General features: G+C 41.0%; 1 protein-coding gene across 9 annotated transcripts in view; it reads right to left on the minus strand.

Moving 5' to 3' along the window:
- Positions 1–1,502: 1,502 nt before the first annotated feature.
- LOC113134006 (nuclear receptor coactivator 2-like) overlaps positions 1,503–22,793 on the minus strand; it is a 49,660-nt gene continuing 28,369 nt past the window's right edge. For 4 of the 9 annotated variants that reach the window (XM_026313156.1, XM_026313159.1, XM_026313158.2 and 1 more), the window contains 18 exons: positions 21,760–21,937; positions 21,346–21,534; positions 20,104–20,205; positions 19,676–19,816; positions 19,139–19,286; positions 16,747–17,995; positions 13,335–13,563; positions 12,962–13,189; positions 12,502–12,696; positions 12,301–12,403; positions 12,008–12,206; positions 11,373–11,693; positions 9,448–9,525; positions 8,700–9,120; positions 7,713–7,953; positions 7,464–7,626; positions 7,069–7,143; positions 1,508–6,274 (listed from right to left, as the gene is read on the minus strand). In XM_026313156.1, the coding sequence (XP_026168941.1) occupies positions 6,263–6,274; positions 7,069–7,143; positions 7,464–7,626; positions 7,713–7,953; positions 8,700–9,120; positions 9,448–9,525; positions 11,373–11,693; positions 12,008–12,206; positions 12,301–12,403; positions 12,502–12,696; positions 12,962–13,189; positions 13,335–13,563; positions 16,747–17,995; positions 19,139–19,286; positions 19,676–19,816; positions 20,104–20,205; positions 21,346–21,534; positions 21,760–21,937 (4,272 nt within the window). In that variant the 3' untranslated portion in view covers positions 1,508–6,262. Of the gene's footprint in view, positions 6,275–7,068; positions 7,144–7,463; positions 7,627–7,712; positions 7,954–8,699; positions 9,121–9,447; positions 9,526–11,372; positions 11,694–12,007; positions 12,207–12,300; positions 12,404–12,501; positions 12,697–12,961; positions 13,190–13,334; positions 13,564–16,746; positions 17,996–19,138; positions 19,287–19,675; positions 19,817–20,103; positions 20,206–21,345; positions 21,535–21,759; positions 21,938–22,793 lie in introns of all 9 variants that reach the window. The other 5 variants (XM_026313161.1, XM_026313162.1, XM_026313164.1 and 2 more) reach the window with 5 other exon arrangements.

Consider the following 22,793-nt stretch of genomic DNA (forward strand, 5'->3'; position numbering starts at 1 on the left):
ATTTTAAAACTGCACAAGTATTTGTAAAAGCAAGGAAGCAGTAGTGATAAACAACAATGGGTGTTTAATAAATTAATTTAAGTCCTTGCTATAATTAGCTCTTTAACACTAGACAGAAGAAACAGTCTAAAGTCTATAATGCTTTAAAAAAAATAGAAAATACTTGTAAAATTACGCTTTGTTTCTCAGGGTTGGAAAAAAATCAGAGTGAGACATCTTCACTTTCACATCTTTCTCTACTCTCACGAGAAGCTACAGTTACAGCCAATGAGATTTAGTTTTTAATTTCCCGTTTGATTGACAGCTGCCTCCACCAATGAGCGTCCAGATCACATATTGCGGAAATAGAGTGAGGAAATAATACCCGACCAGCACCAATTCACAAGTTTGTGTAATAATAATAAAAAGTGAGTGTTGAAACTACGTGAACATGTTGACACACAATGAAATACAAAAAGATTAGATTATTAGACCAAGTTATGTAACTGCAACAACAATGGACTCTAGGCAGAAACACAAATCTGAAAAAAATATACATATATTGATAAAATCTGTGGTGTCCAGTCAGTATTTTATATATGTACATTTCCTCTACCATGCTATGAACTTTAATAATTTGTTTAATTCAAAAAGGCATGACAGTCTAATTTAGTATGATGAGCCATAGGTTTGACCTCTGATTGGGTTTATGACCTTGAGCTGCGAGGTTTATCTCCATGTCTGTATGTTATTCAAGCTCTGTATGCCATCTCACATTCAGTCAAATAAATTTCATCATGCTACATTCATGACAAAAAGGTTTATTTAAAAGAGCAGCTTGAACAGTTTTCATATCTTCGCAGGCCGACAGTGGCTTTGCTGTGTGATTAGATTTGAAGGGCCATGCAGGGGACACCAGGGCCAGTTTCAAGTTTCACTCTGCAGCCTTTAGCAAGTCAAGGCCTTTGGGCTCCTGACTAAACACATTTTCTCTGAGATTTCAGGACGTTTTACAGTGCCACACTAGTCTGGATGTATATATCAAATATTTGCAGCAGCAAGTAGTGAATAAAAGCCAATGAAACCGAAACACTCCAGACAAGTATCTAGGGGTTAATCAGAGGTCAAATCTATAATGAAACTGGATGTTATGAAGCAAAATGTGTCTCCGACTGGAAGTTTAAACAATCTTGCAAAAATATAAATTCAAGTTATTTCATGATCATCAGTGTTAAACTGTGGGTGCATTCAAAAGGACACTGCTGTGAGCCAGAACAGTTTTTACAGGTTAAATTTTGCCTCCTGCAGCTGAGAAGAAAACATGGCACACACTCAGTCACAGTGAGGAAAATACTTTACTCTGCAGGTGAATCTTGTGCTTCTCATTCATTTGAAAACCACAGCACACAGTCAGGTGTGGTCTACGTTATTATTTGTAAATTATGGAAATAAAAGTGGGCGGAGTGAAGAACAAGGCCATTCCCATCCCAGCTTATGAAATAAATTAAAAAAAAAAAAGACAGTCCTGCTCAATAAAAATAATTTATTTACAGTGGCATGAATCATAAATTAACAAGCAGCATTGGCAAAAGCAACATTAGAGTTGACAGCTTGCATAAAGTGGTGTGAATGTCTGGACTTTTGCATAATAAAACACTGTATGTACTGTGTCACTGCTGAGACATTTAATATGAATATCAGAGCAGAGAGGATCATTTAATAAAACTTGAACTGCAAACTGATTTCTGAACACCTACACCCCTCCTGCCTTGACATATTGCTCTGATTTACCACTGTATCGTTAAAGGTTTTCTCTTTCAGGAAACTGTATCTAACACATTTTACAAATAGTACAACTGAAAGCAGATCACAAAGAAATTCAGGAGTAACATTTTACAGAGGCCTAATCCTACGGTGTTTAGCCTTGCAAAATATTCTACAAAAGGAGGCAACCCCTATGTACTACATAAAAAAAGCAGTATCTTAAAGCCACTATGCATAAAAGTGAAAAGATGTGGCGCCATCCAGTGACAGAATAAAAAAAATAAAATAAAATATAGAGAACCTGACCCTTGGACACTGCTAAACTGGAAATAAAACAGAGGCCAGTGCAAACTCTCCATTTGTTGAAGAAATTATGGTCTGTGCAAAATTAGATTTTACATTTTCCATACTCTGTTCAAATTTATGGTGGTTTTCACATGCTCACCGTCAGTGTAAGTCACATTTTTGTTTTGCTCTGTAAAGTTCTTGTTCCAGATTTTAAATAAATTTTGCCATTTTAGAGTCATATTTCTGCAAACTTCTTTCTCCTGCTGTGTTTATATTTTCTAAAATTTGCCCAATATAGAATTTCACGAGACAAATATTAAATTTTAGTCCCATATCTGACAACACTAGATCATTACAATTTGATTGTCACTTACAGGCCACCATACCTCTCTCAAAGTGTTCAAGCACCAGCTGGAGCTGCAGGTTCGCTGCTGCTGCAGTGCCTACTGGTCAGCAACAGGTCAGGAAAGGTCAAAAACTATTTAAAACCCCTTTATAAAGCAAAACACTGTGTTAGCGAGGGAGAATCTCCTTGTTGCATTGTTCACTGCAAGGTGCAACAAAACAGTGTAGCTACAAACAAATAATTAGCCATTTTTCCACTACGATTTTCAAATGTTAACCGAGGGTTAATGTAATTTCCATGAGTTAAAACACAAGTTAACAGGTTGTACAGTGTCACGTCCTGGGAGAGAAAAAAAAAAATTCCTGGTTGTTTACTGTTCCACCTACACTCAGCAGTATGTGACACATATAATACACCTGTGAACCTTACAGTTATACACCAGACAGAGAACCACAGATCTAAGGCATTATGCTATGTATTCAGCATCTTAAGGTACTTAACATGAAATACAGTATTTTGCAATTGATAAAATATCCATCTATAAATCAAGGAAATCTTCAATATATATGTATACTGTATCAGTCAAAATCAAGAGAAAATAATTCACCTTCATCTAAAACATTAGGAGTTACTGTACATGAGCGTTTACATCTGCTCTTGATTGCCTTAAACCTTTGCAGAGAATTTGACATTCAGAACTTTTTCATGGCTTGCATTTTCTCTTAGAGGTTTTCTCGTAAAATCATTGGGATTTTACAAAACGTTAGCACACTTGAGTAGGAATTACCGCACTGAAAGCTGAAAGGACGTGAAGGGAAAGCCAGATTAATGCAAAAGTTTCTTAGAAAGAAAAAAAAAAAAAAAAAAAAAAAGTTGTTTTGAGTGTTTTAGTTTGCATTTCACATTCGTCTTCCTCTGGGAAGAAAAATTCCCACATCTTTTTACAGTATGCTCTTAGGATACAGGACCCTCTGGAGTAGAGACAGATGAAATGATTCCCAAAATGTGAGAGTCTGGTTTGTAAAGTCCTTAAAACTTTGGATTGTAAAGGTCCTGGGTCATCTGCTCTTCTTTGTTAAGTCTGATCTGTCCGTATCGACCGGATCAGACTTTATCCTTGGCGAAAAGCGTAACATCCTTCTAAGTCTGGGTCGAATCAGTTTCATCACCAGGACTTAAAGTACTCTTCGTCTTTCAAAGACACAGCTTCACCCACAGAAAGACAACCCCCGTTTTGAAACGTCCTTCAGCTAAATGCCGGCAAAGTGAGAGCAACTCCTGCAGACCAGCCCACCCCCGTACTTAAAGAACCATTTCAAAATGAACTGCAGTAGCCTGAAGATTTATGAAGTGTTATTAATTTTTTAGTCAGGGCAAAGCTGCTTTGGGGGCAGAAGTATTGTCACTGGTTAAACCTCAGTGGGCGGAGTAAAGAAACAGTTTAACCATGTTCACAATAATGTTAGCATGCTGATGTTTAGCTCTGAAATAAATGCTAACATGCTAATGGCAAACAGTTTCCTTACATTTAGTACAATATCTTTTTCTTATGCCCATTCAGTTTGAGACATGTTTTTGCTTCTTCTTTAGCGCTGGTACCAGCCCTTAATGCTGAACATGCCGGTTCAATCATTCCTGATTTTAATCCTAATTGTGGCTTTTTATATTTTAAAATTAGGCAGAAGATTTAACAAGGCTCCCCTCGTATTAGCATGCTAACATTTGCTCATGAGCGCTAAACAGCACAGCTGACACGAATGACCTTTGGTTTGCATTTGGTCATAGGCCAAAGTACTGGACAAATGCAAACTCTGACCAGAGGATGGCGCTAAATGCTAAGTCAGAGGGATCAAAATTAGAGTTATGAGTATCTGTGTCCGTCTAATCGTCGTCTTAAACACCACTGGTCAAAAGGCTAAACAGAACTAAGGGCTACAAGAAGAACGATAATAAAATGAAGGCACTATTGTAGCTTCTTTGCCAATTAGCTGGCTTGTATTCTTGTTGTTGTTGGTTCTTTAGCTTCACCCACAGAGGTTTAATTCAGACAATATTTCTTCTCTCTGAGAAAGGTTTGGACTAACACCCCAAACTGCCGCTTTGCAAAACCACTTAAGGGAAAATGGTCTAATAAATTTAAGTATGTACACTATCTATACACATTCACCTTCATTCAAAAAGTCATTATGTAGGGATACAGCTCCCCTGTAACTACAGCAGTTGAAATATATTTATTTTAAAATTGACATCAAAATGTACCATTTTAAGATATTTTTTTGATTTCTGTGTCATGCAAAGACTTTAAAATGTCTTCAAAACTATAAATACCTGTAAAATATTTTCATAAACCATCTTATTTGATGTTTTCAGTCAGGCTCTAAAAAGGAACCATGAAAATTTTCATTAATGCTTGTCAATAATTCACTTCTCCAGTGTCAAACTGTGACATCAGTTTGTTTCAGTTTCTCACACACACACACACACACACACACACACAAATACAATGCTTCAGGAATACATTCATCTGACCAGAGCACATACTAACAGCAAACACTGTGTGTGTTTAGTGACCTGGGACTAATAACCCATGGGTAGGTTTTATGTTTTGTTGGCTTTTGAATAAATAGGAACTTCCTTTCTTGACATGACGTTAGTGCTTGGCTTTCATTCCAGTGTTTTTTAATGCTTTTCCTTTACAGTGTCCGAGCTTCTTTGTGAAGCCGCACGTCCAAAAAGTGCCAAAAGCATCTTTTGATAAAATCCAGTGTGTGTTCACACCAGCTACAGTGGCATGAATGTCAACCTAAACAATTAATAAAGACTCAAGGGTGTGTTTCCCTGTTAATTTTTTTTTTTTTTTTGCTGTTTTGTTCACGCTACAGTGTTGGCACTCACAATAAAAAAAAAAATCCAGCATTGAGAATGCCATTGGTTAATGGCACAGTTATTATACTAATACCTCTAAATAAGCCTCTTTAATCTTGCTGGAACCACTTGGGTGTCCGTGATTATAAACTAATGTTGCGAGGGAAAGCACTGTTCAAAGCCACATAAGCTCCAAAGACAAATCAGGCTCAATTTGAAGAAAATCTACGCTGGATATCTTAGCTCCAGTTCAATGCTATTTAAAGGAATTTCAATAAAATAAATGAGTATATGATCATTCATATACGGTGTAATATGGGGTTAATGTATTTGTATTTTTTATGTCAACTGCTACATAAAACCCTCTTTTATTCACTGTCTTTATTTGTTTCACCATTAAAATAGAGATAGGCCTGGTTGTGTAGATGTGTACTACCACTGTCTATGTGGTATTTATTCAGACACTAGAACTCCCCAATTTTCTGATTTGCTTTCATTTTTTGTTTTAATTTACTGCTGCTGAGTTTGCTTTTAATGGAAACTCAACACCTCCACCATGTGTTTCACATCAGAATCCTTCCAATCCAGTTCGCAGATGAATAAAACATGTATTGTGTCATTGCTAAACAATAAAGTTAAATGGTAAATGGATAAAATACGAGACGTGAGTGATATTTTTTGGTGATTCTTGTATCGTCCTGTGGTGTGTTTGCTGTCAGAATGGTTCAGATGGAAATCTCCCTATGACTTCAGACTTTTTGCATAAAATGTTTAGTCAGTGTGAGCTAAGCTGCACTGAAGTGAATGCAGTTCAGAAGGTCAGGTGGTTGCCCTCTGTGAGTCGGCTGGTGTGATAGAGGGAGCAGTTTTTCCATCACCTCAACTCCTCAATGCTTTTCCATGAGCTGGGCTAAGCAGGTGTGTGTCTGTGTATGTGTGTGTGTGTGTGTGTGTGTGTGTGCGTGTGTGTGTTTCTTTTGTGTGGGTTCCTCTGTTACCTTGTCTCAACCAGAGGTGGCGTCAGCAAAAATTCTGCAAGAGACAGAACATCCAAATCATGAAAACAAAAACACAAAGTTGTTTCATTAACAGAAAACACACAACAGGGTCGTGCAGCCTGCGCCATGTTACATTTTTCATGGTATAAATGACGTCAAGACATCAGATTTTCTTGCCATTATTTGTTATAATCACACACTAAAGTAACATTAATGCATAGAGCATGCTTAAAATGACTTTTTAAGAAATCTGTGTTTTTTGAGACTTCTCTAGACCCTTGAGGTGGCTGGAGCAACAAAGGAATAATTTAATCAATTTAGCAAATTTTGCTAAAAATGTGCCTTTTTATGTTTTTTTTATTTATAACACGATTTATGAATCTTTTAGAAGTTTCACAGTTGATGTGTAAGCTTTTCTATTTTGACATATTACAGGAAACTCAATTAGGATCCAGTTATATTAATGAAGATAGTTTATTCTTAGTCACTGCTCCCCATGTGCTTATGTGTCTTCTTAAAGGTCATTTTTGTGCAGCTCTGTTCTGGGAAGTGATTTAAAGAATGACACTGTTTTCTTAGTATAAGCTTCGCCTCAAGCCCTGACACAAGACAGCGCTGCGTATCGGAAAAGCTGCTCAGGTCTTAAATGTAAATTGATGAGGATTTACTCTCTACACTCGCCCTGATTAATCCACAGTTACTGAGCCAAGAAGCTAAATTGAATTTCACTTAGTAATAGAACGTTTTCATCGAACTATGATATTCTGACACCGAGGGCTGCAGACTTAAGTCATTTTTCATTTTTGAAGACAACAGACTGTCACTTACAGAATTGCCGTCACCATCTTGTTTCAGCATGTCAATCCCTGCCAACTGCTCCAGTATCAGGCTGCTGTCACTCACCTGCACAGAAAAATAACACAGTGTCTAAAAATACATTTTTACTAGTGGAGTATAGTACTAGAGTAGAGTTCTTTCATCTTTCATCTTCCAGAAATATCACAATTCAAAGAAACAACATAAAATCAGTATTTCTGTTCTGTAGTAACAACAAAGCATGGCCCTGCCTCTGCCTTTAGTTTAGGACTCAAACATAGAAAGCGAAAAATTAGAAACAAACATAAAATCTAAAGATAAAAACATTAATCATGGCCTCCGATAAGTTAATGCACTGACAGGAAACAGTAAACAGTAGGTAGCACCTGAATTTGAGCAGCTTGTACCTGCTCTGGATTCATGGACGCCATAGAGCTCATCTGTCCTGACATCTGGTTCATGCTGCCACCATTACTGGCCATGACTCCCAGGTTCATGTGGTTGCTGCCGCTGTACATTCCTCCGCTCGGCTGTGTGGCGTATTGGGACTGGGATTGTTGGGAGAACACACTGAAAGAAAACAAGACTCCAATCAAGCGCTTGATGTTATTTGTCATGTCAAAACACATAATCATGTACGACGTATCTGTTTTTACCTGTTGCTGGTGGAGATGTTGGCAGGTTGGGGCCATCCATTAAGGTCGGTGCTGGCCTGGTAGCTGGGGGGGCCTCCCTGGTTCAGACTTGGGGGTTGAGTTTGTTGTTGGCCCTGACTCTGCTGCAGTATGGGGCTCTGAACCTGACCCATCCTGGGTGACAACAGGGGGCTCTGTGGAGTGGCAGGCCCACATGAGAAGCCGGACACTGGATCCTGGTGTTGCTGCTGCTGGCTCATTCCTGGCTCAGGTTGGAGTGGACAACAAACAAGGCAGATGGACAATAATGAGAACACACACTAACATCTAACACTACTAAGCACTTTAAATTATATTACTTCGACTGTTATATAGGTTGATCTATTCAAATCTATCACTGAATTTAAAGCACATGATGAGAAAGTCAGAGAGGAGGCTAAAAAATTCTTCAAAATCTTTGCTTTAACGTGCAGTTCTTGGATAAGGTGAGCCTACAAACTGAAAGATTACACACAAAATACTCAAACAACAAACCTGTCCTGACCTCTATATCTAAATCTATCTATATCTGACATTTAAAACATATTTAACATTAAAAGTGTAGGCACAATAAAAATAAAACACAGAGTAAACAAATTACATCAACAGATAAAACAAGGAAAGACAGGGTTTCTAGTCTAGTGGTGTCTCTACAACTATTTCCCTATAAAATGACCATGTGTGTGTCTATTAGTGGCCTGATTGGTTCATGACAGGGTTAAAATCACAGACAGAGGAACTGGACAAAATGTAAAATAAGAAAAATCCTATGCAACATTATTGATTTGCAAACAAAACAGAATCCAGACTGACACAACATCTTCATCATGCAATTTTCACCCACAACCAATCAACTTAAAAAGTACTTACAAAGACTGAACAAAGATGATTATATTTGATCACCGCCACCACAAATAGAAACAAAGACTGTCGAGATGCTGCTGCTGCTGCTGCACTCTAATTATATACCTGAACTGCCAAACTGGAAGGCACTGTGCTGTGATGGCGGACTCATTACCCCGCTGTACTGCCCGCCTACATTTCCCATCATGCCCTGGCTAGCCAGATGATGGCTGGGGGAGAGAGGGGAGGAGAAGGGGCTGGAGGAACCAGGATGAGGAGGTGGAGGAGGGGAGGGCAGACCGGTACCGTAGCTAGAGGCTGGATAGGGAAACTGCTGTGGGTTGCCCTGGGGGAGACGTGGATTGGTGCCACCCATGGGAGCGGTGCCACCACTGGACATGTTAGGTGGCATGTTGATGCCCTGAGTCCGCATCATCATGGCACGCTGCTGGTGCATGTGTTGTTGGTGCTGTTGTTGCCGTTGGCGTAGGTGGTTGCTGAGGTACTCGCGCTGATGCTGGGCCAGCATCTGGGCATTGAGGGTTCCCTGCAAGAGGAAAAAACAGAAGGGTGACACTGACATACAATGAAATACAGGCTGTGAACAGGACTCTAAGGGTTTATGTACTAAAACAACCATACATTAACATCAGGACTTGGGTTAGCATGGTGTTTAAATCTGGCTGGTCATTTACTGACACTTCAGATGTAAATGAGCCAAGATGAGTTGCACTGATTTCAGAAAGAGGGAGCTAAGGACCATCACCTCATGCAGGTTTCATCAAACTGCAGTAAGAACATTTGAACAGTGTTAACAAGCAAGGTGAAGTATGAGAGAGTGACAGATAGACACAAATCCTGTATATGGACTGACCTGGTTTGGTACATTGGACCGTAGAGGTAGATTCATATTGGACACTCCACTCATCTGGTTCACCACTGGCTGACGGTTCTACATGGGGGAATGATAGAAAACTTTATGAATCTCAATGAAAATTTGAAAACAATCACACTTGGACATAAGAAAAACAACCAGTTTCTAAAATTCAGCTTGACATGTCATGAACTTAGGGTCAAAATTTTGCCTTGCGTTTTTGTGTAACGAACAACACAATCCGTTCTTTTAAACGGACAATCGTATATGGTGCAAGAATGTATCAGACCCATAAATGCAATAATTCATAAGAAGGACAAATTTATGTATTCGCAGATATCAGGCAGCTATTTTTCTTCCAGGCCTTTTCCCACGAGCACAGAAATGTAAAGAAGGAAGTGCAAAAGTCACACTCCCATGTGAATGTGTTGTTAAACCATCAGTGCTGTTTTATTGGAGCTGCACAGACTGTGTTACCTCAACACTCCACCAGGTGGCAGTCTAAAAATATTTTACAAATCGGCTGCTCAAAGTGTCGCCATCGTACATTTAACTTATTAGATTTCATTTAAAGACACAATAAGATGAACCACCACCGGGCATGCTCCATTTTAAGCATGAGCAAACTAAAAAAAAAAGTACTACAAAGACAAGGAGGTAGGTAGGAAAATATACTAAAAAAATGCATTCATTACCACATAGCATTAAATATAGTAGCAAATGGACATGAATGACTGAACACACCATAAGAAACAGGAAGAAGTTGGGCAAATGAGCTTTTTAAAGAGACAGACTAGTGTAAGATGCAGTCACACAGGGCACAGTCTATAGACTGTCTGCACTCATCTTAATGAGTTGTGTATGATTTTGTGTATGCACATGTCATGGGTGTTCATTGTTCAAGTGCCTGAGTAGCAGGGAATTGCTGATGAAAGCAGTAAGCTGAAACAAGTCTCTGGCTGCTGCTGTTTAGTTTAAACTCAGTGAACCCTGTTGGCTTCACTATCTGCCCTGTTGCATCACATTTCACAAGAAAATGATCATGTTTAAGTGTAGGCTGGTACTCTGTTTTGATTTGGAGGTTTTAATAATGAGATTTGGCAATTAAAGATGGATAAGGCTGCACTGGGTGATTAATTTAGCCAAAAGCTGATTTTAACAGATATAATTGCCACATAAGACTCATCAAATCACAAAGTGGGACTGCAACAGAGAAAATAATCCTCTTCATCAATAACCAATAATCTCTCATTTTAAGAAAAGGCTTATTTAGTGTTAGATACAGTCATTAGGTTGGATGCATTGCACAGTAACAGCTGAAATGCAAATTTAAGCATGAAATCCAAAATATTTCCTGCACCACTGCAAGTCTGTCACTTTTGGGTTTCACAGTCCTATCAACCTTCAGAAATTAAGACAAAGATGTCCTGATGCCACTTAGATTTTTAAAAGAGAGGACTTATGAACCAAATCAGTTCATTTCTGTGGATTTTCCACAATCATTTTTTTTTTGCACAAAGAGGCAAAATAAGAACTGTGACAGGTTCATTTACTGCTGATGGATGTTGATGGATGAGAGTCATGAGTCACATGGAGTCATGCAGGAAGCGATCACATTAACTTTTCCTCTTTTTATACAAACAAAACATACTGAAACTGAAAGTTGCTCAACCACACCGTGTCAACAAGTGTCCAGCACCACTTACAAATGAATCTTGCTTCTAATGTGAATCAGCACAATCACTGATCAACAACTACCGTATTTTCCGGACTACAAGTTGCACTGGAATAACAGCCTTGACTTCTAGTCTGGAAAACAGACTAAATGTGAAAGTCAATCTCATCTACAATATTTACAGCAACTTCCCAGGTTGTGTTTGATAAACATAAAAATTTGAGACGGGATAATATCTGGTGTCACCTACCAACTGGGCCTGGAGTCTGTGCTGCAACTGGAGTCTTGGGTTGCTGAGCTGAGGTGGCACTATTTGATTGGGCCCTCCTGGCCTCATCGTGCCCGGTCTCGGGCCTGTGCTCCCTGGCATCCGTATCATTGGGGGGTAACCAGCAGGTGCCATCCTTTGTGGCCCCATGTGGCCCCCCATAGATGGGCTGTGGAACCCACCGTCAGGGGGCATGCCGCCATAAGCTGGCTGGCCACTGTAGTGTTGGTTGTAAAGGGGAGGTTTCATACCAGCTGATGGGTCAGAGGAGCCAAGGTACTGGTCCTGGTCTGACATAGGACCCTGTATGATGGGAAGATGGGATGTGTGAATGAAATGGTTACAAAACATTTCTGAATGTTTCCTCTGTTGTGTAATCTGTGAACTTTTCAATACTATGGAAATGACAATCTTACAATTTTACAAATTGCATGATTAGAGATATACAACATTTTATTATTGAGCATTGCCCTCAATGTAGATTAGGTATGAATATTTAATAATTAGGCATCAAATCTAACACGAGTTATTCAAGATTTTACACACTACAGTAAGAACAGAAGAAAAATGATTAAAACATGATTAATGTTCTATGCAAATGGTCTGAAGAACCTAACCTGTCCAGCCAGTGTGGGAATTCCCAGCATCTTGTCAATCTCCTCCAGACCTTCATAGTCCTTTAGCACTGAGCACAGCTGGTTCAACAGGGCTCCTTCATCTGACTGGCCCTCGGGCCCTGTGCCACAGCATCCCATACTGTCCTCCTGGGGGACACTGTATGGTGGCCTGGAACGTAACTTGGTTTTGTTACTAAACCTAAGAACCCCACACATCGGAGTAAGTGTCTACAATGTCAAATTTTTTTAATTGACTGACTTTTTATGTTTAAGATTTAATACGAATGTCACACCTGCTTTGGTTTCCATAGTGATCCATCATCATTCGGTCTGGCCATGGTGCAGTTTGATTGGGTGGAACTGGCTGAGCGTACGTGGGATTTGGCATCTCCATCTCTGAAGGGAAGAAAAATGCATGTAAAGACAGAATCAGTTCACGTTTGGATCTGCATCGACATCAGTTTCTTTCTGCCTGTTCGTCTTTTTCTTCTCACCATTGCTCATCATCTGCATGTTGACCATAGCTCTGGATGGTTGCATCGGGCCTCTTGTGGGCAGTGGAGCGCTGGAGACCATGCGGCTAGGTCCAACTGCCTGACCCATCATTGGCCCTGCAGTGCCCCCTATGGGCCCCTGAGGACCCCAGCCTTGCTGCATGGAGCCTCGCATTGACCCGTTACTCAGCATGCCTGATTTGGGGAGGCCAGAATTAGACATTTTTAAAGAATAGAGCATTAACACAAATAAATGGGTGAGAAAATGTGTATTTTATGCAAATTTGTTTGGTGCACCTGGATATAACCTTATGAGTGCATTACATTAAATCTGTGTCAAGAGGGTTGGATATAATATAATATTAAAGCTTGTGTGTGAGTCTGTATTTGTTCAAAAACGCTCCCGAATTACAGCTGTATTTTCTGAAAGGAAGGGACACTGTCTCTTTTTCTGACTGACCTGGATTGGGCATTGCAGCTTGGTTGGCCATTCCTGTGTGAGCTCCCATCATGCCTTGTTGCTGCTGCTGCTGCTGCTGAGGTAAGGAGTAGGGGCCGCTGTTCCTGTGCTGAGGAGGAAAAGGCCTGGTGGGACTGGGGTTGGGAACCACACTGCTCTCCATGGACATGCTCCTGACTGCAGGAGGACCGCGACCCGGCTGACCCAGCCTGGCGTTGTTAAAGCCTGCTGGGAAGACAAGTTTTTCTTTTTCTTATTTGTTAAAAATGTACAGATACTGTGAGAAATACATAAAAAAGATATCATTATTTTCGTGATAGAGACCGTAAAGATTTTGTGACCCAGAAATAATCAAATTAACTTGGACACAAACCAATTGGAGGGAAGGCTCTGTGCTGGTTAGGGGGGTTGCTGCTGCTGCTGTCAGTCAACTGCAGGATATCGGTGATGATGGTCTGTTTGTCCACAGAGGAACCGGGCGGCACAGAAGAAGAGGAGGATGAAGAAGAGGGTTGTCCTCTGGCTGGCAGCTGGCCCCCGAACAGCTGCTGCTGCTGGCCACCACTCTGCAGGTCCTCTAACAGTTCCTCTAGCTCGCTGGTCTGAGGTCAGCAGCATGAAAAACAACAGGATTGAAAGACTGATTGCATAAAATGGCAAACATTAGAGCATTTTGACAGTTTTATAAAAAATATTTTATAATATTTTGTTTAACATCACCTGACCTAATATCAGGTGTTTAATATCACCTGACGTTAGCACCATGGCTGGGTCCCACTTATATGAATTCCAAGATGCTCTCAATGACATTTAAGGGCATGTGCTGAAATTCAAGTACTAAAAATTTTTTAAAAATCAGAAAAAAACACTATTTGCCTGCTAGGGACAACTTTAATCTTTAAGATCTTTAATCTTTGAAGTAAGACAGGCTTTTAGGTGATGAAACTGTTTTTGATGAAACCAGCAAAGAAGCTTTCAGTTCAGGTACAAACACCCAAAAATCTCAAGTACATTTGGAGGGTGTTTGTGCTTAAAACATATTTACGGCAAAAAGTGTTTGTATCCTGCCTAACGTGCATATCATAAATTATGGCCTCGAAAGGGGAACGAAGTGAGACCAAAAAAAATGCAAAAGCGAATTTCATATATTGAAAATATTAAAGCTGAGATTCCCTTTTGATGAGAACTTTACAAGAAACTGAACTCCCTCCCAGCGTAATTTAACCTGCCCCACACACACACACACACACACACACACACACACACACACACACACACCACTGACGGATGGTATCCTCCGGCTGTATGGCTAATGAATAGAGGAGGAGCTAAAAATAAACTGCTGGCACTAATGAGGTCATGTGTGATGTACAGTAAGACACAGTCACAGCTCTGTTTAGCTATGCACACACACACACACACACACACACACACACACACACACACACACACACACACACACACACACACACACAGTGAGCATGAAGCATAATTTCAAAGGAGAATGTGAGGAACATGTTTCCCCAGACTTTAAAATCCAGTCTTGTTGGAATGTAGCTATCGTTAGCTAACATTAGCCAAATACAGTAGTATTTTTTTTGTTGTTGTTCATGCAGAATATTAAACATTAACTGCACAACACTTACTCACTATTTTCCCAACATTTGGTGGTTCTCTATGTTGGCTTTTCTTATTAGAACGCCATCTTTACTGTTGCACCACTTGTACTATGTGGAGGACCACAGGCAAATGTGCTATGTAAACTGTGGTACAATAATAATAGCACATACTAAACAATATTATTCTCATGTGCAACATGAACAGGTAGCGAAATTAAAAATTCTAATAAATAAACTCTCATGACCTGCAGTGGACATGTGTGCAGAGTCAAAAGAGTCAGGTGGCGCCTTTAAGTCTTACTGGGTCTTGACGTCATGTAAGCAAATGCATTGTGGGGCAGAAGGCCATTATGTTTAATGGAGATTGTGGTTATCCTCTCATGAGAAGCCACACAACACCCTGAGTTTCTGCCAGGTCTTGAGGACCTTAAGGAAATTCAGTTCACTGTCCCTTTGCACAGCAGAGGGAAGTAATATTTTCTATTCAACTTATTTAAATCATGTCATATCTTACATATTCGACATTCTGTATCCAATATAAACACCTTAACACTACTCCCTGTCCGCACAACATGTTCTAACATACAATTACCTCCTTTCTACTCAGTGTCACATGCTTGCTTTCTCACATACACGCACTAGGATAAGTACACTGTATTAAAAATGTAATCACTATGAGAAGCATGTACACAGTACACTAACACAAACACATACTGTAATTCAGATACATAACAGGTGTAGGTGTTTACAAAAGGTGGCATATAAAGTAATAAATAAGGCATCACCTTATTCTACTAGCTACAAACCAGACCAGTCCTGGGTGATCAATAGCCTCTGAATGGCTCTCCTCCCCCCTCCGGTGGCAGCTTCCACTGCCCCGGAGGCACAACTGTTGGTAGGAGGGTTGCCTTTGTCTCTGAGGGTGTCTGACTTCTGAACCTCAACCATCCTCGCTTTGCCTCTTCCTGGAACTTTAACCGTTTCAGTGCTGCTGACTGCCAATTACCACGACACCACTCTCAGCCGACCGAACTTTGCTGTTCTAGTCAAAAAAATACGAGTGATTTCGGTGTAAAATACCGGCGCCGCTGAGAACCATTAGTGCGATTGGGTTTACCACTCGCTTTCCTCCGGAAGACACGAAATACAAGCGTGGCCAAAAAATGTGGGAGGTGGGACCAGCAAGCAGATGCTCATGACAGACTGCACCTCACTGCTACATCGGGATGAGAATAAAAAGATTTTGAAACAATATCATGAACTTATTTTTAATGTATGGTACATGTACGTTCACCCAACCCACATAGGGTCTGACCTATTTTTAACCTAAGAAAGAAAGTCAGCTGATATACGTTCACACAGTGAGATTCACTAACAATGGCTGTCGTCACTCAGGCGGTCTAATCAAGCACTTGGTTTCCCTGTTTCTCACTTACACACTGGGAGTTACACACTCACACATATGCTTAAGCTTTTCAACAGTACTCCTGAGCATCCCTTGCCAGAGCATCTTGTGTTCACAGTGTGCCTAAAGAGGACCTCAAAACACATCTGACAGATCCAAAAGCCAACTGTCAGCTCAGCAGCTACTGTGCTTCTCACTTAAAGGTGTTTATAGGAGCTGCTGACTACATCCATATGTCAGTTTGTTAAGTGAACAGATTCCTTACTTATTTTTATGCACTCAGAAGACTGTTACCATCATGTGTTGCTTAGTCAGTGTGCTCCTCAAATATGACGTCTTACATATTACGAGAACATTTTTTATGCGACTTATTTAGCGCATAGATAATGTTCCGTTTGGTTCAGATATCCGTGTCTCCCAGAGGATGGTTCCAAATGGCTGGAGATCCCATGATATTCGCAGGTAAAAGAAATTTAGCCTCATTTTATAACAGGAAAACGTAAACACTGCAGAGTGTATTCCCATCGGTCTATGCTGTGCATGCAGATAGATGCTAATAAAATGCTAACTCATTAGTCAGTTTCTGGACCAGTATTTTAGCTACTGCGTCTAAATAACTAAAATATTCTGCACATTTCTGTGTGTTTCACAGAACTCTTCATGTGTAAGTGGAGAACAAGGGAATGTTTGATATACAATATAATAGATGTTGATCTTGCGATCACAATTTCTGGCAAATAATCTGGTAAAATGACACTGACCTGGTCTGTCACACTAAAACCCGCTTCTTGTTTCTCGGTCTTAATGTTGGGCAGCTTCAGTCCATCACCAGGTTCCACCTTGATGGCTTTATCCAGGAGGCTGTTATCGTCCCTATCCAGCAGATACCGTAGCAACGCATTGTCCTTCTTTTTGGGGCTACCTGGCTCCTGTTTTACACACAGTTCTCCCAGTGTGGCCAAAGTGTCCCCTGTGGCTGACTCAGGACCAATGGGGTCTTTTCCGGTAGCCTCCGCTGTAAGCTTGGCCAGTTCCACAGGTGAGGTGCTGTTCTGCAGCAACCTGTGGAGAATTTTGTGTTTCTCCTTTAGTGAGGTGGAGTGGTTGTTATGCCCAGCCCCACCCACACCTCCAATCCCACTCAGCTGGTCCTTACAGTTCTGGTCATCGCCCAGGGGCCCCGGTGGTGAGCAGGGATCAGAGGGTTCTAACTTTGTGGTGAGAAGCTGGAGCAGCTTAGTGTGCCCTTTGGTGTTAAGAAGACGATTTGGGGCATCGCCAAGCTCGCCTAGGTTTCCATTACCTCCAAAGCCGTCGGGATCATTATCTTTCTTCTCTCTCTGCTCACTGTCCTGGTTTTGAGACGACAACAAGTCTTGACCCACAAAACTTCCAAACATTTCAGCCTCTAAATTGGGTTTATTCTTGCTTATCTGGCTACCAGTGCTGCTGCTGTGAAGAGGGCTCTGAAGACCAACTGGTTTTCTGTCAGGTGACTCTGGATGCTGCCCCTCAGAGAGTGCTTGGGAAACCCTGTGGCCCTGGCTGAGGGCCTGCAGTGCACAAAGCGAGTTGAACCCTTGGCTGTTTCCTGTGCTGCTGCATACAGATGTTGGTGAGTGGAGACCTGCTGCAGGAGAGAAAGACCCAGGGGGATGTTGCGGGACTTGAGGGCTACTACAGCTGCTGCTGCTAGCCGCCATGCTGGGACTCTGGCGATGACGAGGTGACAACATAGCACCCTGGGCCCCTGAGGTGACGCTGGGGCTTCCCTGTGCAGAAGGGCTGCCCAGCTTCAGTGCATGACTGTTTCCCTGAGGGGTGGGTGCCCGAGCCAATGCAGCCCCAAAACCACGTCCAGGGGCACTGGCAGCCGATGTGAAGTGATGTGTGTTGCTGGTGACACTGGTATCAGGGGAAGGGGCAGGAGCACTCACACTGGTCGGGGTCACGGACTTTGCCATGCCCTGGCTGGCAGGTACCTCTGTGCTCATGCCACCCATGTTCTCCCTGTAAGAAAAAGAGAACTGCCTCAGTGGAGTGCTGCTTGTACATGTAAATGTGTTAACAGTGTTGTTAGTATGCAGTACGGGCTGTTAGCCATTGTTCCCTGAAGTGATTGTGAAACTGTAAAATTAAAAATGTCACTAATCTACCATTTCAAAAAAGTAATACTGACATTTTAGAGTCAGTAAAAAGTAGACCATGAAAGGATAAATATGCCATGCCAGAGTAAAACAGAGCACACTTCTGAAAAAAGTGTGTACAACTAAGAAAACAAAGTTGTATCAAGGTCTAAAGCTGTAAAAGAGAAAGAGTCTTAATCATGGATCGGCTTCAGCCCCACACCAATGAAACAAAGCTCTCATTGTGCTCAGCACTGGAGCGATAATTTTGAATGCGAAACTTGTTGAAGTAAAAAGGCCAAGTTCTCGCCGTTGATCCTCGAGTGCTCTGGGTAACAGTCCTGGCATTGTTTTCTGACTACTGTCCAATTCCTGACTCTGAATGGTCATACCAGTGGCTGGATGGTGGTTGAGTTGCAGTCACTCTCCGTGATGGGAGGGAGGGATGGAGATAGCGGTTTAGTAGTGCTCGTGTCAGTTTACACATATGGCAGTGGTTCTGAATAACAGGCTCCTTTTTAATCGCATTGCAGTGACAACAAAACCACAAATTCAGAGAGGACATGTGATAATCACACAGACTCAGGAACGAACAGCAGGGAGATATGCTGCAAATAATATCATCTTATAATGACTTTAATTACACAACTTCTTAGAATTACAGTTCTCTAAATCAGTGAACAGACAGTTTAGAGAAAGGCTATAGTTTCGGGGGAATTCTGATTTTCAAGAGGTACGAAGAAGCTGTGCACTTGGGTGGTCTTAAGTGGCAGCTTCTGTACAACTAGTGATTTCTTATCAAGAAATCTTATACTTTAACTTGAATCCTCCAAACCAGGATGCAGCTTTCTAAAGATTAAGAGCAGTGATGATGCACAAAAGACTGATGCACATTAAGGTGAAGTTGTTTCTTTTCTACTGGCAAGGAACTAAACTGAACTTATCTCACCAACTCAACAAATGCACCAGGTCCTTAAAACTCATCACAATGCTATTGCAAGAGAGGTAGAGAAAGAGCGTATGGTACCTCTGCAGGATGTGCAGGGATATGTAGAGCTGTGGTTCATTCGTAACTGAAGCTCGGACCAGTTTGCTCTTGGTGTGAGCTGACACAATGGTGCCGTCTGCCAGAGAAAATCGGTACATTGGGCTGAGTGCGTGGCCATTCCTCAGCACTGGAAAGACACAGAGGGACAGAATGACATGATTTATGTAAATAAATTCAATGAAGACACAAACATTAAGAGGCAGGTTTAGTTTAATAGTGATGAAATTATTATTGTATCATTGATATTTTAAAAAAAAAAACAATCTTTAGTCAACATTGTGTAATACTACAGGTTGGCAGCGTGTGTACTAGATCGATTCCTCTTCTCCAACAACTGATTTCTCAAAGAAATTCTTAAGCATTGAATCCTAAACGACTGCAGCCAGCAGCACACTTTAGAGCTAATGTCTAACTTCGTAAAATATACAGTAGCAACCATACAATTCAGGGGAATTTGTCGAAGCTACAATTAACATGTTTTGACTGCAAAAACCACCATTAAGTTTAGTTAATCACCATCTTGCTGGTGTTTTTTGGCAAAGGACATCTCCCCATCATTCTGCAGGTGGAACCTCTGAATGCAGCGCCGAACCAGGTCCTCCCAGCCAGGCTTCATGGATGCCCGCAGTAGACTGGTGTCCAGTAATGTGATCTTACCTAAGGATGGCACTGATGTTAGCAGTCATGTTTTTTTTTACTTTGTGGAACAGTAGAGTAATTACCTAATAGTGTAAATGTCTATTAACTAATGGACCAGATAAAATATCTTTAAGCAATGTACTTGTACTTGTTCTTAACATAATTATAAATAAGTGATTCTAAAAAGGTTTGGTTTTCAAACAACCTTTAACCAATCTATTGTATAGGATGTGGACAGCAACCTTCTATGCAGGTCTACACTGACTACACAACATTAACAGCAGAACCTCCCTGTCCACCTCTACCTTGAAGGTCCTGTCGCGTGGTGAAGCTTTCATACGTGGGCATCACAGGTCTTTCTTTGACAGGGACTCGTCTTGCCACGCAGATGAGACAAGACTGGAAATCTGCATGTTTGAAAAGAATACAGGTTAAAATAATTCTTCACTGACATATCCTGCCTACATGCAACATACATGTACATAGATAACATGTAATGTGCGTTTGCTTTCCTCATTAAAAATACAAGCAAACAGGTTTGTATTATTTTCTTTACTTACTGTCTGTAGCTTCATACACATCACAATGACCCCAGTGCTAAAACTATGACAGTATGAAACGTCTTTAAGGGAAATAGAGCCTTTAGGGGAAGCAACTGTATCGGACTGCATTAGATTAAACAGTAATGAAATGACCATTGTGCAGATTTGTAACCTCAGCTTGGGGCCGCTGACTTCTATACACACTTCTGCCTAGAGCTGCTTCATATAGGACAACAATGACTTTAGTGCAAACATCAATGTCAAGGCAAAGAGTATAATTTAAAACCTCAATCTAAACATCAATTTAAACCTCAGTCTCAACCTACAGCCCCCAGTCTGTCCATCAAACGTACGCCTTCTGGATGGGAGGACAGATTGGCACAATATCTGGTTGTCAGACATCTAAAATTAGAGCACCAGACAGATTCTTTTCCCTAGTGTGCATGTGTGTATGTGTGTGTGTGTGTGATAAGATAAGATGGGAAGATGACAAAGTGCCACACACTAATTAGTCTCTCCCGGTGGATGGGAGGGAAAGTAGAGAGAAGTGGTGATGAAAGGAGGACAGGACACAAGAGACTGGGAGACGGGGGATGAAGAAAGTGATGGGAAAGAGACAGAAAGTCAAAAGGAGATGGAAGGATGGAGAAAGAAGAAAATAACATCAAGGATGTAGGAGTGGAAGAACAAAACCAAAAAGACGGAGAAACAAATACGGAGACATGGAAATAACATAACAGGGACCAAATCAAGACATTTTGAGAGATAAAAACAAATGAAAAAAATCTGAAATGAGAAAAAATGGAAAACAACAGAATCAGAAAAACTGAAATCCAAATAAAAGACCAGGAGACAGATGAATATACAGGAAAAAAAAATAAAAATGACAAAACAAAAATGAAGCAGAACCCAGTAATGAAAAACAAAGATTGAGTAAAAAAAAAAAAAAAAAAAAAAAACAGAGAAAAGGCAAGAGAGACAAAGTGAAAAAGTTAGAAACTTTACCTTCCCCCTCTTCTTTGATAGACTTGGGTTCGGAGACAGCAAAACACTGCATGGTCTCATACTTCTGCTGCGGCACGTCCTGCTGGTCAGACACTGGTCGGGCTTCACTGTCAGTGTGAGGGTTGACCAACATACGACAGTTAAAGGTGTGGCTGTTCCTGTTGGACGAGTCGCCGCTCCGATGATTGACTGGAAGACAGACCCCATGCCAAAGGGGGGAAATAAGATGACACAAGTGGTTAATTACACAGCTTAGAAGGAGCTGTAAATAAATAAAATAATAAATAAAAAATAAATAAAAGCAAAGATTCCCCTTCACTGCTGCAAAGGTTAAGGACCCCCTGTATGATGGCCATCCGACTTAAATCGCTCCTCCATCAGACCACGCTGCAGGTAACTTTCTGTGGTTCTTACCCAGGCTCTTGGGAAGAAGGTTCTTGATGAACTCGGCATGATCTCCGACATGCAACACACTGTAGACGCTGGTGTTCATCAGCTCCTCCTGCTGGTAGCGCAAATACTGGCTGACGTTCTCCGAGACAAAAACTATGTTGCCCTCCATGTTGACCACAAAGAAGAAGCCATCCAGGGCCTGAGAGGTGAGGAGGAACGGGAGGAAGGTGGGGACCACAAGAGAGAGAGAGATGAAGGACAAGAATGAAGAAGAGAAAATTAAAGGCAGAGAAGAAAGTGAAGATGGTAAATGGAGAGCAGAGGTGGAAATTGAAATATCAAAATAAAAAGAGGGAGGATAATGGAGAAGTTTGGAGAGGAAGAAGAGAAAGTAAGAGGAGAGGCAAAAAAAAAACAGATTAAAAGAAGTAAATGTGTAAGGTCAACAAGTAGGGAAATAATAGGAGAGAAGAAGGTGAAAAAGGGAAAGAAGGAAGTGAGAGGGAGAAACAAGAGGAAATGGGTTTTAATTGATCTGAACTTTTCAATCAACACTGCTCTGTCTCAAAAAGATAGGGACAGAGACTTAGCCATCCTCATGGGGACCAGATCTTGGTCTCCACTGTGTAAATCACTGAATTTTAGGGTCACAACTTGGTGTGTGTGTGTGTGTGTGTGTGTGTGTGTGTGTGTGTGTGTAGGCATTTTCCATTCTTTCATTCCTGTTAATGTAGTATTTCCCAGCTATATGTACATACTGTGACTTAGCCTCCCACACGTCTACACACGTCTCCTGTAAGTGTGCCTGGTGTACAATAGAACAGAACAGAATAGAAATAAGCCAGTGTTGTGGCTGGTGAGAGCTATATATAACCTGTGTGTGTGTGCGGTTTGGCCCCTGCTCTTCTATTCTAGTCTGAAGTTTCAGTAAGGTATTTATACCTCACTAGGTCCCATGCTATAGATCACAGACACCTGTAATGACGACATCACTGACATCTCTCTACATCACTGTACTGAGCAAAAACTTTTAAGACCAGAAAGATTTTATAAAT

Source organism: Mastacembelus armatus, chromosome 17 (genome assembly GCF_900324485.2).
Source record: "Mastacembelus armatus chromosome 17, fMasArm1.2, whole genome shotgun sequence".
Classification (NCBI taxonomy): Eukaryota; Metazoa; Chordata; class Actinopteri; order Synbranchiformes; family Mastacembelidae; genus Mastacembelus; species Mastacembelus armatus.